The sequence below is a fragment of the Mustela erminea genome, chromosome 7 (genome assembly GCF_009829155.1).
Source record: "Mustela erminea isolate mMusErm1 chromosome 7, mMusErm1.Pri, whole genome shotgun sequence".
Taxonomy (NCBI): Eukaryota; Metazoa; Chordata; class Mammalia; order Carnivora; family Mustelidae; genus Mustela; species Mustela erminea.
The window spans coordinates 20167745-20184762 of record NC_045620.1 but is presented as its reverse complement, the minus strand read 5'-3'; the positions used below and the strand labels follow the sequence as shown (position 1 = coordinate 20184762).

General features: G+C 44.3%; 1 protein-coding gene and 1 pseudogene across 5 annotated transcripts in view; both read left to right on the top strand.

Annotated features, from left to right (window-relative positions):
- Positions 1-233: 233 nt before the first annotated feature.
- The window catches only part of DHX35 (DEAH-box helicase 35), a 66624-nt gene continuing 49839 nt past the window's right edge, over positions 234-17018 (top strand). For all 5 annotated transcript variants that reach the window (XR_004287488.1, XR_004287489.1, XM_032350674.1 and 2 more), the window contains exons 1-4: positions 234-341; positions 5716-5849; positions 10236-10328; positions 16827-16904. Coding sequence is in view for 3 of the 5 variants with exons in the window: in XM_032350674.1 (XP_032206565.1) it covers positions 302-341; positions 5716-5849; positions 10236-10328; positions 16827-16904 (345 nt within the window). In the remaining 2 variants the exon portion in view is untranslated. The remainder of the gene's footprint in view (positions 342-5715; positions 5850-10235; positions 10329-16826; positions 16905-17018) is intronic.
- On the top strand, positions 16505-16710 carry LOC116596603 (annotated as a pseudogene).

Here is a 17018-nt window from a genome sequence, read left to right as displayed (position 1 = left end):
CCATTGCTGCTGGAAAGACCACCTCGAACCCTCACACACCACACTAAAAAAGTCAGAGAACCGCTCCCTTCTCCCCAGTATGGCGGCGCCGGTCACGTGGGTCAGCGGGCCGGGCCGGAGCCCTCCTGGAAACCTGCCGTAGGTCACGTGGATGGGGGGGCGGTGGAGACCACGGGGGCGTGGCCGTAACTCCGCCGGAACCGCAGGGGCCGAGGCTCCCCGCGGGCCACGCCCCCCAGCCCCTCCGGGGGCTCACGCGCAACGGAGGGGTGGAGTCAACCTCGTGACCTTTCACCCCAGCATGGCTGCGCCCGTGGGACCGGTGAAGTTCTGGCGACCGGGTAAGGCCCTTGGAGAAACGCTGGGCAGATGCGGCGGCCTGACTTTGATCTTGGCCGCGCAGCCGGCGCCCTGGAGCCTACGGACCTGCTCGCAGGCCTGACCTCGGCGGGCTGGCCACCGCCGCCTCAGAGCTGGTAGGCTCTAAGGCTCGGGCGCCCACCGTGGTCCCGACAGATTCGGGCGTCCGCCCCCAGCCTGGGCAGAAACTCTCTGTGTGACCTTGTTAGAGTCTCAGCTTCCCCGGGCCTCGTTTTCCCCACGCGTGATGCCTGTCTTGCCCAACGCTGGGAAAGCGCTGGAACGCCCACGCGTGTCCTGTTACCGCCCGGGGCTGCGCTGTGGCCCGGCGAGCCGTGCTGCTGAGGGCTTAGGAGCTCAAATGTGGAGTTGGGTTACCTGGGTTCGACTTCTCGGCTGTGCCCTGTAGTAGCAGAGTTCTTTGGGCAAGTCACTTAATTTTTCTGAGTCCTAGCCTCCTCCTGTGAAATGGGTAGAGTAATAACTATCCTGTGGGCTTGAATGACGAGCACGGTGCCTTGTCTGACCCAGAGTAAGTGTTCATAGAAAAGGGAAAGTGCCTTATTTTGTTTTAGGGTAATTCTTGCCCATCTTGAGTGCCTACCAGAAAGTGACCGCCCTCCTTTGTATTGGCTGTCACCCACTTTCTCTCTATCAGGCAAACAGGAACGTGAGTCACAAAATGCTTTGCCTGATGCGTTTTCGTTTCCTTATTCATCACGATTTTATTGACTGTACTTGCCAGATCCTGCTAGATGCCTTCCTCCTTCCATCAGTTTCTTGTGAAAAACAGAAGTTTTTTTTATCAGTTAACCAGCTTGCCTTTTTCCACCACTTGCACCTCTGGAGGTGTGGGTGTGCAAAGTATATTGCAGCAAAAATGAAATGAGATGGAGAAGGTAATACAGGGAAAGCTTTTAAAAGGTATTTTAGAGTGGTGCCCTGAGATGCTAACCATGCATATATGTGATGTGGGAGATAAGACCAAGCAAGGGATGTTAATTCTTTTTAAAAATCTGTAGTTTGGGGGCGCCTGGGTGGCTCAGTGGTTTAAGCCTCTGCCTTCGGCTCAGGTCACGGATCTCAGGGTCCTGGGATCGAGTCCCGCGTCGGGCTCTCTGCTCAGTAGGGAGCCTGCTTCCTCCTCTCTCTCTGCCTGTCTCTCTGCCTACATGTGATATCTGTCTGTCAAATAAATAAACAAAATCTTAAAAAAAAAATCTGTAGTTTGTCCCCTAGTGACAGTTTTATTCAGCATTTCAAATCATTAGCCAGTTATCTGTCCTGAATTTTATTTTCAGCCAGAACTAAGATTGCATTAGGTAATGAGATACCTTCTATTTTATTTACTCAAGCCTTTAATAACGGGCCAAAACATTAAGTATAACAAAGGCGTGAATGAATTGTCGCAAATCAGAACAGAATACTGTTTTGGCTAAAGAACGTGGGATTGCTGGAAGAGTTCTGTTCCGTTTTTTAGTTCCTTTGTTGAGGGTATACGTACTGAACGCCTAACTGAGTGATCAGGAGGCAAATACAGATGACCAGACCGCTGCTCTGCTCTCAAGATTTATTCTCTCTCTCAAGTTATGATGTGAAGTTAGATATCCTTTAGAAGAGGTATTAAAGTGAGGCAGAAAGAAGTGGTGGTAAGGGAGATAAGTTCTATGAGTCAGACTGTAAAGCTGTCCTTGACTGCCACTTGCTAACCTGCTGACTTGGCAAACTCACTTAAGTGCGCAGTCTCAGTGACCTTATCTGTAAATTGGGCATAAGAGCACCTACCCAAAGGATTTTTTTGAGGATTAAATGAGAATGCATGTAAAGCTCTTAGTACTAGGTACATGGTAACTATTTTAATTACACAGAGGCATAGAAGAGAGGGAAAGATTCAATGTGTGGATAAGAAATACTTCATAAAGATAGTGATATTTTTGAAGTGAACAGTGAAACACAAATAAGGTTTGTTCCTCGGAAAGGTAGGAGTATGGAGCTCTGGGCAAAGGGTGCAGCATGACCAAGGCAAAGTGGGATGTGTGCATGCCTCAGGAATGTCCAAAAAACCAAAGTAATTGAGTAGCGAGATGGTGTTGAGTGATAGGCTATATTTTGGGGTAAAGCAAGAGATAACGCTGTTCTGTTTCTAGTTCATTATTTTAAAAAAAATGCTATTTGTGACCCCTCTACATTCATTCCATAACCCACTAATGGGGCATCACTCAAATTGAAAAACTGAATTGAAAAAATTGAAAGGTGAGGGAATGCTCTGTGGGGGTGGTTGGGGGCTGCTGTTTCCAGCCTTGTTTTGTAGATGGAGAAATGAAGGCATTTGTGCTTTGCAGGATTACGAACTTGTTACTCCCTTAAGTATAGAGAATGCTCCTGAGGGAAGGGCAACCATAGGTCATCAGAATGGACTGTGGGATGTACATAGAGGGGAGGCAGTCCTCACTTGGCTGAATGAAGTCTTTTGTGAGGAGGAGACACACTCCTTATTGATTGACAGTAGCTCTTGTAAAACATCTCATGACAGAATATACTGAGGAGGGGCCGCCTGGGTGGCTCAGTGGGTTAAAGCCCCTGCCTTCAGCTCAGGTCATGATCCCAGGGTTCTGGGATTGAGCCCCGCATCAGGCTCTCTGCTCAGGAGCCTGCTTCCCCCTCTCTCTGTCTCTGCCTGCCTCTTGGCCCACTTGTGATCTGTCTGTCAAATAAATTAAAAAAAAAAAAAAAAAAAAGAATGTACTGAGGAGGACTTAGCTGTAGGGGAGAGCCAGGGAGGGGTAGTGAAGAAGACCCTTGGGTCATTTAAACCCTGGTGTGGGAGCAAGGAAGAGTCCTTGCAGGAGCGATGCTAACATGGCTTTAAGACAGCCTGGAAAGGTTTAAAACGTGTTTTAAAAAGGAGGGAATTTGTGACAAAAGTAGTGGATGAGGATGAGGTATTCTTTGCAGTAGTGTTCTTGGGGAAGGGTTATAAGAAGTTATTTAGATGTGGTGATAATAAGGGAAGAAGGGAAACCTGCCTCTTTGAGCACAGGCTTTGTTCCAGGTCCTGTTCTATCTTTTATCTTGTTGAAAGGAAGGTCAGCGTTTTGGCAAAAACAATACGGCCGTGCCCCACTTACACGATTTTTGGCAATCTTGGACCTCTGGAACACAACTGTGTTCCTAGAAATAAATGAAGAAGGGATTAGAGATCTGTGACAGTGACTCTAAACTTAGCTCTAGGGGGTTTATGGGCCATGAGCATTTTCTATCCCGATACGTTACATTCAGGTGTATTTTTCAGAAGAGGGAGTCCATAGCCTTTATTAGGTTGTTGAGGGGATTTGGGACCTGCAAAAAAATGTCAAAATAAGTTGCTGGGACAAAGGTGCTTTCACATGGCATCAGACTCTGAGTTCAGAAGTCCTGGGAGATGATGGTTTTGGATAATCACCCCTGTAGTGCCCCCATGTTTGATCTTCCAGGCAGGGTTTTTATGATTCACAGAGGCATTCCATCCCAGTGCTCAAAACTCTAGCCTTTGAAAATAGCTTCCTGTGTCACGTTGAATTCCAAACCCTGTGTCACTTACTACTCTGAGTTCTGTCCAAGGGGTACACACACAAATCGGCACGAAAAGTTCTGGAAACTGACCATAGAAATTGAACCCATGTTCCTCTTAAGGCATTTTCCTTCAAAGGCTAAAATCCATGGTACCTATAAGAGTTTTACATGATGGGATATGGCCATTTTCCACCATCCTGAGCACCAGTTTGTCATTGTTCTTACCAAGCAGCCATCGTGGAAAGCTGTCATTTAATGTGCTCGGCACTGGTTTCTTGGAATGGTACTTCACACCCAACCACTCCAGGTCTGTGGTTCAAAATGGGGGCTGCTTCTTTGGAGAACACTGTGGAAATTCCTCAAGAAATTAAAAATAGAACTTCCCAATGACCCTGCCATTGCACTCCTGGGTATTTACCCCAAAGATAACAGATGTAGTGAAAAGAAGGGCCATCTGTACCCCAATGTTTATAGCAGCAATGGCCACGGTCGCCAAACTGTGAAAAGAACCAAGATACCCTTCAATGGACGAATGGATAAGGAAGATGTGGTCCATAGACACTATGGAGTATTATGCCTCCATCAGAAAGGACGAATACCCAACTTTTGTAGCAACATGGATGGGACTGGAAGAGATTATGCTGAGTAAAATAAGTCAAGCAGAGAGAGTCAATTATCATATGGTTTCACTTATTTGTGGAGCATAACAAAAAGCATGGAGGACATGGGGAGTTAGAGAGAAGGGGTTTGGGGTAAATTGGAAGGGGAGGTGAATGATGAGAGACTATGGACTCTGAAAAACAATCTGAGGGGTTTGAAGTGGCGGGCGGGGGGAGGTCAGGGTACCAGGTGGTGGGTATTATAGAGGGCATGGATTGCATGGAGCACTGGGTGTGGTGCAAAAATAATGAATACTGTTATGCTGAAAATAAATAAATGAAAAAAAAAGGGGGGGGGCTGCTGTCTCCTGCATCCCACACCACTGGCCATGGTTGGTTGGATCAGGCTGGGTATTGGACCTGCGCTGGGGGAAGAGGACCCTCCCCCGGCTTCCAGACCCCACACACCAGGGACTCCCAGCCCTACCTCGCTGAGTCTTATACTTTCTCTTTAGCATGTGTTACCACCTCCTGACGAAGCTGTGTTCTGGGAGGAGGAGTAAAAGAAGCAAGTAAGCTGCTCAAGGGTAGGGCCCAGCATCGGGAGTGTTCCCTGTGGTATCTCCCGCACTTCAGTCCTTGTGGAGTGAGTCAGTGGATGGCCCGGAGTTGTGAGCCTGAGCGGCCTTGGTTCCAGCTCCGATCCAGAAGCCAAGTTGAGGGATCGAAAGGAGCTGGTGGAGAGGCGCTAAGATGAGAGAAGGAGCAAGCCCTGGCAACATTTGCGTGCCTGGTTCCTGTTGTCCCTCGTCCTTGCCACCACCCCCCCCCCCCCCCGCCGCAGCAGCAGCCCTCGTCCTGCGCCTCAGCCAGTTCCCACTGGGTTTCTGTCGCTTGTATGAGTAGTAATTGGTAGTGACCGGAAAATATTGTCTTCTGGAATACAGTTATATGTGGCCAAGTTGGAGCCCAGTGGGACTCTCCTCTCGGTTCTTGATGCTTCGGTGAAGCTTTTTAGGGAAGATTTTTGTATTCTCTCAGTCCTTCCTAGATGCTCTCCTGAAGTTAAAGTTGAGTATCTTCTAGTAGTTTGAGGTCAAATGCATTGCTTGTCTTGTATCTTTGCCTTTGAATTTGTAACATCTGCACATTTTTCTGTCCATTGGTTGCATCAGAGAATCTGAAAAAAGCATTTCTCTTACAGGTACCGAGGGACCAGGTGTCAGCATCTCTGAGGAGAGACAGAGTCTAGCTGAAAACTCTGCAACCACCGTCGTCTACAATCCCTACGCTGCCCTTTCTATTGAGCAGCAGAGGCAGAAGCTGCCCGTGTTCAAGGTACACTGAATAAGCATGCGCAGTCGGTTGGCCCGAAGCAGTGTGCGGTGGCCTCAGACTTGGTACCGCAGTGAATCATGTCCTCTCCCTCTTAGCGATTCTGTAGGACACAGTGAGCTCCGAGCCGCCCTCATCTGAGAGGATGAAGCTCAGAATACGTGTGTGTTACTTAACCATATAAACCTTGAAAGTCCTTAATTTTTTTTTTTTTTGGTTAGATATTGTTACAAAATGAAAAACTCGAAGAGATGGGACGCCATTCTTTTCCCCCTTCTTTGATTTCAGTTATGGACAAATTCAGCCATATAGAAGAGTAGAGAAAACAGAACGATGAACTGCTGTGCCTCCAGCTTCAACAGATTACTAGCCTGTGGCCAATGTTAGCTTTCTTTTTTTTTTTTTTTTAAAGATTTTATTTATTTATTTGACAGACAGAGATCACAAGTAGGCAGAGAGGCAGGCAGAGAGAGAGGAGGAAGCAGGCTCCCCGCCAAGCAGAGAGCCTGATGCGGGACTCGATCCCAGGACCCTGAGATCATGACCTGAGCCGAAGGCAGCGGCTTAACCCACTGAGCCACCCAGGCGCCCTGTTAGCTTTCTTTTTAAAGGCGAATTTCTTTAAATAGGACTCACTGGATATATGAGGAGGTTTCTGTGGAAGAAGTTACCTCCCACTGACACAGTGACGGGATTTGGGTGGATATTATGTACTGTGTGCACATCCGGCCCTTGATTTTATTGGTCTCACAAAATGGACGTATGTTCATTTTGTAAGAGACCAAAGCATAAGCTAGAATTCAGAATACGTTTGTTTATAGCCATAGTTCTCCAGTGCAGACACACGTGGTCCATGGGCTCGCTTTCTTCCTGTTGCCAAGACCACATGGGAAGCCAGACTGTAATCAGCAAGGGAGCCGTAGAACAAGGGCCATTTAGATAGAGCTGAAGAATGTTTTCTTCATATAGCCCCCGAGGAAGGGTGATGCGCTCTTGAAGCCTCACGTGATGCCCCTGGAATGACACCAGTAGGTGTGGCCACCAGCACCCATGGCTCGCTGTCTTCTTCTCCTGTACAGTGCTGGGGGAAAGCTAAGTTCTCACACTAAGGGTGTCCCTTTGTCTAGATGGTGTTAATCATTCCTCTTCTCTTAATATGGGCTTTCTCCAAATTGATTTGAAACAGAATCCTTCTTAACTTAGCCAAGTCACCTAGATTAGAGTTTTATGTGGTCCCGAACATTTTAGTCACTCACTGACCTTTCTGGGTTTCTCTCTCAGTTGATTAACTGTATTCAATATATGTGAAGGTAAACCAGTTTGCCCCTCAGGAGATAAGATTATAGGTTCACTGTTGCTGCCTCACTGTTGAGAGATGCAGTTTGAGCTGTGGTGGTATCAGGATTCTGGAGCTAGACTTTAGAGCTCAAACCCAAGCTTCCTTGTTTTTGTGCTGTTCTCACAGCACAAAACGCCATCTGAGCTTCTGTGTTGGTATCTGTAATATGGGACTAATAGCCCCTCCCTCACAGGATCGTTATGAGGCCCAGATGAGATAATCCACACAGAGCATTTAGCAAGGTCGCTGACATATTGTGAGTGTTCAAGTACACAGATAATTATTGTTTACCAAGTATTTAATTTGGGCCTTTTCTTGAGTGTTCTTCATCCTCCAACTGAACTTACAAGAAACTATAAATAAAACAAATGAAAAAGTAATCAAGGTTTAACATATTAATGGAAATTAAAATTTTATGGGTTATTGGTAAAAAGCAAAACAGAAGTTAAGCATAGTTAGGTTCTCATGAGATGTTAAAGATAAATCTAGAAGATGAAAAGGGTAAAAGGGACCCATTCACCAACCCCTCCCCCATTAAAACTAAAAGTAGCTTTAAAAACAGAAATTGAAACTATAAGGGGCAATAAATATAAAGTTACTCCCTTTTCCCTGCTGCCATTACAAGGCAGCCTTCTCAACCGCCTTCTATAGGGTGGTGGTCTTGCTGGGGCCCGATCACTGCTATGCGAGGTGGTCCTCTCACTCCCTTACACGCCCCCTCCCTGAAGCTCTGTCCCCTCCTCCGCACCAGCCCTTGTGCATTTCTCTCCTTTCGCCCGTGGGTGCTGCTGTCATTTTTGCAGTCTCCAGACTGGAAATCTGGTCATGTCTCTCTCGAATGTCACACGTTGGACCTTCTCCATGTGCAGCCCATCTTATCTAGTATGTGAAGTGTGAGTTACGGCCTTCAGTTTTCTCCAGCTCGGTCTCATCCAGTAAGGCACTGACAGCCCAGGGAAGGTCCAGACGCTAGCTCTGCTAGGGAAGCCGGGACTACCTGTCTTGTAACTCATTTCCTAACCACACCTCGAGCCTTTTGTGGGCTCTTGATAATGCCCCTGGAATAGAGTTTGTATAGTTTGCTTGTTTCCATCTTTTTCCTTTTTCTTATGTTATTTCCCTTTCCTGGAATGCCTTGTCTGTTTCTTTTTGTATTCAGATTGTCTTTCAAGTTTTCCTTGACCGTCCACCATCCATCTGTCTATCCATCCGCCCACCCACTGGTTGGATCTACCATTCACAAAGTACCTGCAAAGATCCCAAACCTTTCGCCTTCCCCTACCCAAAATGAAAGCAATCCCTAAGTCCAGGCAACTGACAAAAAACGTTTAGACTAATCAAGAGAAACCACCTGTAACAGGATCTGCTGTGTATGCTTGAGAAATGCAGATTCCTGGGCCCCATCTTACTCCTACTGAGTCAGAAACCCTCGGAGTAGGGCTAGGAATCTTCATTTTTAACAAATATCGTAAGACGATTTCACACTAAAATGTGAGAGCTAGATATTTGGACCTCAAATAATGCCAAATTAAAAACCCCAAGCAGCCAGTACTTTCGTGAGGCCGTTAGGTAGCGTGTTCACTCTCCCAGTCCAACTGCGTCGTCGGGGCCCACTCAGATGGGCCGAGCAGTAAGGGTGGGGGTCTCGGCAGGATTCGCGGCATTCCAGACCAGGTATTTACGGAATACCTTCATGAATTTCCAGGCTGTCAGGTGTGTCTCTCAGCACACGTGGGTACAAAAACACACTCAGAGGCTAAGTAGATAGGATGTTGGAATCATCTCTTCTGTTTTCTGCTCACAGTGAATGGGTAAAGAAAGGCTCAGTTGAAATACAGGTGTAGCTTTATTACGAGCTTGGATTTAGAGGTAGAGGTGAAAGCATATTCTTTTTGTCTTTTTTCCCCCCTCAGTTAATAAGTGAAAGAATTTGTAACTAGGTAATGTGTAACTTGTAGGAAATGTAAAGCTCTCCTTCACACCCTTGCTCCCTGGCCACCCTCTTCTGCTGCTGGAGGTGACACAATGACCAGTTTTTTGTTTGGTATTATTTCCTGCCAGGATAGCTTGTACATAGCATGTATGTATCCTTTCTTTAAAAACAAAAATAGTAGAGTATTATTTATACTGTTTCGCACCTTGAGTTGCTCCCTTAACATATCTTGTTGGCCATTCCTTATCAGTGCAAATAAACATTTGTTCTTTTTAAAAATTTATTTATTTTTATTTATTTTTAAAGATTTTTATTTATTTATTTAACAGACAGAGATCACAAGTAGGCAGAGAGGCAGGGGGGCAGGGAAGCAGGCTCCCTGCTGAGTGGAGAGCCCAATGTAGGGCTTGATCCTAGGACCCTGAGATCATGACCTGAGCTGAAGGCAGAGGCTTAATCCACTAAGCCACCCAGGTGCCCCCCTTTTTTTTTTTTTTTTAAATTCAGTTAATTAACATATGGTGTATTACTAGTTTCAGAGGTAGGGTTCAGTGATTCATCAGTCTTATGTAACACCCAGTGCTCCTTACATCACGTGCCCTCCTTAATGTCCATCACCCAGTTACCCCATCCGCCTACACCCCTCCCCTCCAGCAACCCTCATTTTGTTTCCAGTAGACATTTGTTCTTTTTAGCACCCAAGGATATTCCATTGTTGGAGTGTTTCATAACTAATTTAACCCTGTTGATGAACATTTAGACTGAATTTTTGGCTATTACAAAAAACACTTCAGTGAGTATGCTTGTATATATACCTCTTCGTTCATATGTAGTGTTAGTATGTGTAGTATAACTTCTTGTAAGTGAAAAATCTTGAGTCAAAGGGTATCTGCATTGCATACTTTGTTAAGTTACTGCTCTCAGTTGCACTTGTTTCAGCTTATATGGTCACCAGCACTGCAAACTGGGAATCTGTTTTGATAGTTCTTTTTAAGATTTACTTTCCTTTGGCAAACAGCTCAAACAACTCATTTAAAATTTATAATGTTTAAATATCTTTCTTTAGGTCTTTTAAGAAAATGTATGGCTCTTTACAATGTATGTTTCTATTTTTCAGCTTAGGAATCATATATTATACTTGGTAGAAAACTATCAGACAGTGGTGATTGTTGGAGAGACGGGATGTGGGAAAAGCACACAGATCCCACAAGTGAGTATATGCTCATATGTGTCTTTGCACTTAAATTTGGATGGAAGGGTTTTTTTTTTTTTTTTTTTTTTGCTTTTTTTTTTTTTTTTTTTACAGAGATCACAACTAGGTGGAGAGGGAGGCAGAGAGAGAGAGAGGGGAAAGCAGGCTCCTCACTGAGCAGGGAGCCCAACGTGGGGCTCAATCCCAGGATGCTGGGATCATGACCCGAGCCGAAGGCAGAGGCTTTAACCCACTGAGCCACCCAGGCGCCCTGGATGGAAGGGGTTTATAATTTGAGAACTCTTCTTTACTGTAATTTGCTTTTTAAAGATCTTCTGTCAGAATATATTCAACCCAATTAGATACTTTTTATTCAGCTTTTGGCTCTTGTGATTGATGACCATAGAAGAGTTGTCTTTGATTTATTATAATTCCAAAATAATGATTGAATAGCCATACTCTGAAAGAACAGTGGGGACTCCCTCAAAGAGGTATAATGCCTGGTTTTTGTCCTCAACTAGTTACAGTTGAAGAGGAGGGTGAAATGAATGAATACTGCTCTAGTTGTAAATAAAAATAGACTACCAAAGAATTTCATGGTGCTCTGGAAGGAGCCCTTGTTACGAGGCAAGCCGCTGTCTAGTGTGGACAGAAGTGGACAGAAGGATCGGGAAAGGCTTTGTAAAAGAAATGGCATTTGAAGTAGACTTTGAATGACCAGTGGGAGCTGGCCAAGAAGACGTTCTTATCCAGGAAATACTGTGGCAGAGACACTGGGGTGTGAGAAGTGTTTGGGACTCAGCAAGAGTGGAAAGACAGGGTGAGGTCAAAGTGTGTCTTACAGCCGTGACTTGGAGGGTGAAGAATGATATGTCAGTGGTCAAGAATGAGAGTCACTGCAGGCTGTCCTTCCCTTTTTAATGTAGATTTTTATAGAACTATGAAACTTATATCACAAAGTACTTAGATCATAATTGTACAGCTTCATACACTTTCACAAGTGAATACACACGTATAACCAGCACCCAGATCAAGAAGCAGGAGAGAACATTACCAGAGCCTCAGAAGTCCTCTGTGTCCCCTTCTGGTCTCCTGCCCTCTCTTCCTGCTTCCTGGGGAACACACAAGGATATCTCTCATTCTGGCTTCTAACCCCACAGATTAGTTCTGTTTTTCAACTTACAGAAGAGATAATACAGCTTCTTTTGCCCAAATCAATAATGGATTTAGGCTGTGGCCCAGACATAGGTATTTTTTTTTTTTTTAAAGAGTTGTCATTACATTATTCTTAGGATTTTTTATTTTTTTAAGATTTTTATTTATTTATTTGACAGAGAGAGAGATCACAAGTAGGCAGAGAGGCAGGCAGAGAGAGAGGAAGGGAAGCAGGCTCCCTGCTGAGCAGAGAGCCCAATGTGGGGCTCGATCCCAGGACCCTGGGATCATGACCTGAGCCGAAGGCAGAGGCTTAACCCACTGAGCCACCCGGGTGCCCCAGGTATTTCTTAAAAGGTCCCTGGGTGATCTCCATGGGCAGCTAGGGCCAGGTAAGTGAAAGGGAACAGACAGCAGTAGAGTAAGGACAACAGCACCTGGTGGCCTCTAGGCAAAAGAAGATGTATTATCTCGTAAAGGTTTATTTCTTCGTCCTACTCTGTGGTCTTCTTGGGTTGATGATCCAGGATGGGAGATGACCCAAGATGGGGCCTGGGAGTCTTGGGGTACATGGCAGGATCAAGAGATGGCTTAGGTTTTAGAACTTGTGACTGGAAATGGCACTTCTGCTCACGTTTCATTGGACAAGGCAGGTTTCATGGCCGGGTAGTGGTCAGGTGGCGGTACGTGTAATCTTGCTGCCTCAGGGGTGGGGGTGGCAGGTATTTGGATCCGTCATACAGTACAGCACAAGGATCTGGTCATTCCCCCAGCAAGGCTTAGCTGCCGGGCAACAGAGAGGCCCTGCTGAGGGGTGAGTCCAGGGAAAGAGTGGCCTGGAGGCGGAAGAGCAGGATCTGAGGATCTGGCCTGGGCATTGTGGAGAACAAAGGAAACTTTTTTTTTTAAATTCTGGAGAATTATTTAATAGGTTCACATGGTTTGCAATTTAAGAGATGTGAAAGGACATAAGAAGATCTCTCCTCTGCCCTGCCCTCTGATGCTCATTTCCTGTATGCAGATAGAACTGATGTCATTAGTTTTTCAGAGATTTTCTTACTGCATTTACAGAGAACTGTGTGTGTGTATATCCCCTCTTTAAAAACACAAATAGGTAACATCTGTGCGTGCTTTAAGGTACCTTGTTTTTTTTTCCCCCTTAATGTATCATTTTTCATTTGTGTAGATCGCACATAATTTATTTTACCAATTCCTAGCTGAGGCATTTAGGTTGTTTCCAGCTTTGTGTTATCACAGTGATACAGTGAGTCAGTTTGCATGTAATTTAGCACATGTGTGGGTATACTTACAGAATAAATATAGTAATTAGGGAGTTGCTGGATCAGAGGGCAATTAATTAATTAATTGCTTTTAAGGAACTGTGTTTTCTTGCAAGCACTGTGTTTCTTGAATACATTCCCATGGTTGCAGAATTCAAAAAGCACAAAGAATAAACGATGAGGAGTGACTCTCCGAAACTTTGCTGGTGAAATTGATGAATGGGTCCTTGTGTGATAGTTGATTATATTATTGGTCTGGATACCTGCCACCCCTTGTTGTGGAAGGACCATCCCTCTTCCCCGCACCACGCAGTTCTTCTTCCCTGAGACCACCGCAACTCCTGGGGACGCTAATTTGAGTTACAGCCTAGGAAAATTGGACAGGCTGAGGAGCTGAAGGTCACAGCGAGAATGTGGAGCAGGTTTTTCTCAACACACCGTCTTGCTGGATTTATATAATGTCTTTCCTTGGAAAAGTACCACATGCTAAAGCACCAAGCACCCGTTTGAAATTTCACAAACTATTTGTGGAACCTAGATGATTTTTTTTTCCCCCAGAGCTCTGTCAAAACAATGGACGATGAAAACAAGTTCTTTGCTACACTTTTTGTTAGCGCTGTTTTTGGTGGAGTGCTTCCTTATCCCGCTCCTTAATGAGAACACCAGATTTGGTGACCCTTAAAAAGAGCGAAGATGGAATTCAGCGTGACATCCACTTCCTTTTGATAGCAACACTTTTCCTGCTTTTGCAGCATCTTTAAATTTCCATCTGTCAGCAGTCATAAGCATGCAGGGGTCTGAATCACAGGTGTATGGAGGAGAATGGCTTCATGGGCAGGTTGTTTATTATTATGGAAATTACTTTTCTCTTGCTTACCACTGTTACTAAGAGATTGACTACAAGTACGTGTGTTTTATTTCGGATGGTAGAATCGTGTCCTGGTTATGTGGCATGGCCATGATTTGCTGAGCTTAAATCCCAGCTCTTAGATTTTTATCCAGGTCCTTGGACAAGTTATAGGATCTCTTTGTTTGCTTCTCTCTAAATTGTTGATGATGCCATTACCTTCCTCATAGGTGTGTTGTGAGGTTGAAAAGGGCTTATGCAGGCAAGGTGCTCTGCACAGTGTCTGACACCTAATAACATAGTCCGTGAATCTTAGTTGTTATTTCTCGTAGTTTTGTTTTTGTCTTTGTGTTGATTGGTGTGGTTGGTAGTGTTTTGCTTATGCATTTAATACAAGAGAGGGAAACTTTACAGTTTTTATAGCAAAAACCTACATTATCTAAAACATGTTGTTCCTTACAGTCATTTTTAAAAAACTATTATTTCTAGCTAATTTTGGACTGACAAAACAGTTGCAAAAAGAGCACAGAATTCCCTTAAACCTCTCCCACCACTTCCCCTGGTGCGGTAACCAAAAGCAGGCATCGCCATGGGTACAGCGCAGCCATTGGGCTACAGATCTTAGGCATCTCTTTAGTGTTCTCACTGGTGTCCTTTTCTAGCTCCAAGGTCCAGGACCTCACTTTGCAGTGAGTTGCTGTGTCTCCCCATCTTCTCTAGGTTGGGACAGTTTCCACAGTCTGTCCTCCTCATCCTTTAGGACCTTGGCAGTTCTGAAGTGTGCTGGGCATTTATGTGGTAGAACACCTCTCAGTTTGGATTTGTATGATGTTTTCTCATGGTTAGAATGAGGTGGTGCATTTGGGGAAAGAATACCATAGAAACGGTGTGTCCTCACTGCATTGTATCATGGGGTTTGAGATGCTGATGACTGATCACTGGCCAAGGTTAACCTTGGTTCAGGTGCCAGGTTTTGCCTCTTAAGTTACTGTCTTGCCTTTTGGTAGTTGGTAAATATCTTGGGGGGAGATATTTCAGACTCCCCTTTCCTTCAAGCTTTTGCCTCCTAATTTTAGCATCCCTCAATGGATCTTGTCTGAGCACTTACTCAGGCATTTGCTTGATGCTTTTCTCTTTCCCCTTTTCCTTCATTAAATGGAGTCTTCTCTAAGGAAGAACTGTCCTTTCTCCCTCATTTATCTGTTCAGTTGTTTCTGTATATCAGTGTGGATTCATAGAGATATATTTGGTTCGGTGGCCTAAAATCCAATACTGTCTTTTTTAGTTTGTTATTGTGATCATTAGGAGCTCCTTTAGTTAGACCTTATGTTCTTTCCTAAAGCCTCTGTCCTTTTTTTTGAACATCTCCTTAGTTTCTAGTACTGCAGGGCATTTCAGGCTTGTCTTCTGTTTTCCCTGCACTAGCCCTGGGATCGAACACTTCTCCAGGGAGCCCTGGCTCCTTTATTGGAGAATGGTGTTTAGAAATCAAGAATTGGGAGGTAGGGTGCTCATTGCTCTGAGGTGTCATTGCTGTAAGTCTCAGTGGGCTGATTTAGGAAATATAGATGGGACTGCTAATCCCCTCACATGAAAACATCTGTATATCTGTATCAATCTGTATATGTATTAAAAACCATGAATTTATGCTGATACTTCTGATGGTAATCCAATGCCATGGGGCTCATTTTAGCCTTTCCTTGTTTGTAAATTTCTCCTACAGTGAGAAACTCATTCCTCATTATTTTCAATATGTTAACTTATTTGTTGAATTCTAATGTAAACATAAAGTAGTTCTAGAATTACTAACCCGTACCCCCATTTGGTTGTTTACCCACATGTACTACCTGGATCACGGTTCTCTGTCTTTGGCTTTACACCATCCAGGCCAGACGGTGTTCTCCAGTTACTTAGGTTGTGTCTTCTCCACCCGCTTTGGGGTGATCCTGTAATTCATTTGTACTACAGGAAGGGCCATTTGTTAGTGGATTTCCTCCTGGTTTCCCTTCATGTACATCTTGATTGGTTTTGTTTACGTCTTGGACACTTGAAGAGCACGTGGAACATGCCTGGGTCTGAGTCCGAGCTCCCCAGAAACCTCGACTCAGAGCATCGTCGCTCCCTCTTCATTCCCTGCTGCCCTGTTTCCAGTTCTCCTCCTTCCTCCCAATCCTCCGTCGACAACCATTCTCTTTAGTTTCTTCCCTTCTTTTGAACAAGTGAGCAGAGACATGTAATAGGATTTTAAATTTTTGTCCTACTGTAAAATACATATTCATTTTGAAACAGTTTAGACATTATAAAAATGTGTAACTGATAACAGCTGTTACCCACTTTGGAGTTTAAAAATGTATACGATCAAATGAGTATATAACAAATGAATATATACAGTAAATAAATACATATATAAATACATACATACATAAATAAATACATAAATCAGATAAATACATACCATTGAATTTTATGTGTATTGATATAATGGTGTATATACACATGTACAAAATCTAGTTATTTTATATAATTAATTTATTTTTTAAAGATTTTATTTATTTGACACAGAAAACATAGCTAGAGAGGGAACACAAACAGGAGGAGTGGGTGAGGGAGAAGCAGGCTTCCTGCTGAGCAAGGATCCCAATGTGGGGCTTGATCCCAGGACCCTGGGATCATGACCTGAGCCAAAGCCAGATGCTTAATGACTGTGCTACCCAGGCACCCCCAGTTATTTTTATTTAATCTGACTAAAATGTTTTGTATGGTTGATATTTACATTGATATTTACATTGAGGTGTCTCTGTGCATACTTTAAAATTCTTTGTTCTATAGATTTAGCACTGTTCTGTGTGGCCCGTGGATAGAAGTTTATTCCTTCAGGCAGCTCTGATACTTGGAAATTTGAAGGACTGGGGAGCTTTGCGCAGTGGCAGTATCGTAGCCAATGAGGTTTATCCGAGGCGCGATTATTGCTAATTGAAGGACTGGGGAGTCAGAATGTTGAACTTGGGCCTAGGTTCTTCTGATTATCAGCTCTGGTGTGAGTGTAAGCAAGTTACTTAAGATTGCCAAGCCTCTGATCCCTCATTTGCAAAATAATTTCCAAAATGTCTACCAGGATAAGAACCATCTGTTACTAACTTTCTCAGTGATTTTAATACAATAGGGTTATTTTGGGAGAAATTGTTTCTGGAGAAGTGGTGTCGGATGCGTACTTACATGTGGTTTTATTTGCAGTACCTTGCAGAAGCGGGCTGGACCGCCGAAGGACGAGTGGTGGGAGTGACCCAGCCTCGAAGAGTGGCTGCCGTTACAGTGAGTTTCTTTCCATGTTGCAAAAACTCCATCTGCGTCTTCTGTTTCAGTAACTTCTTTTTTTCTTGTTTCCTCAAAGCCCCAAAATGAATATGGGGTGGCTCTTGAGTGTTT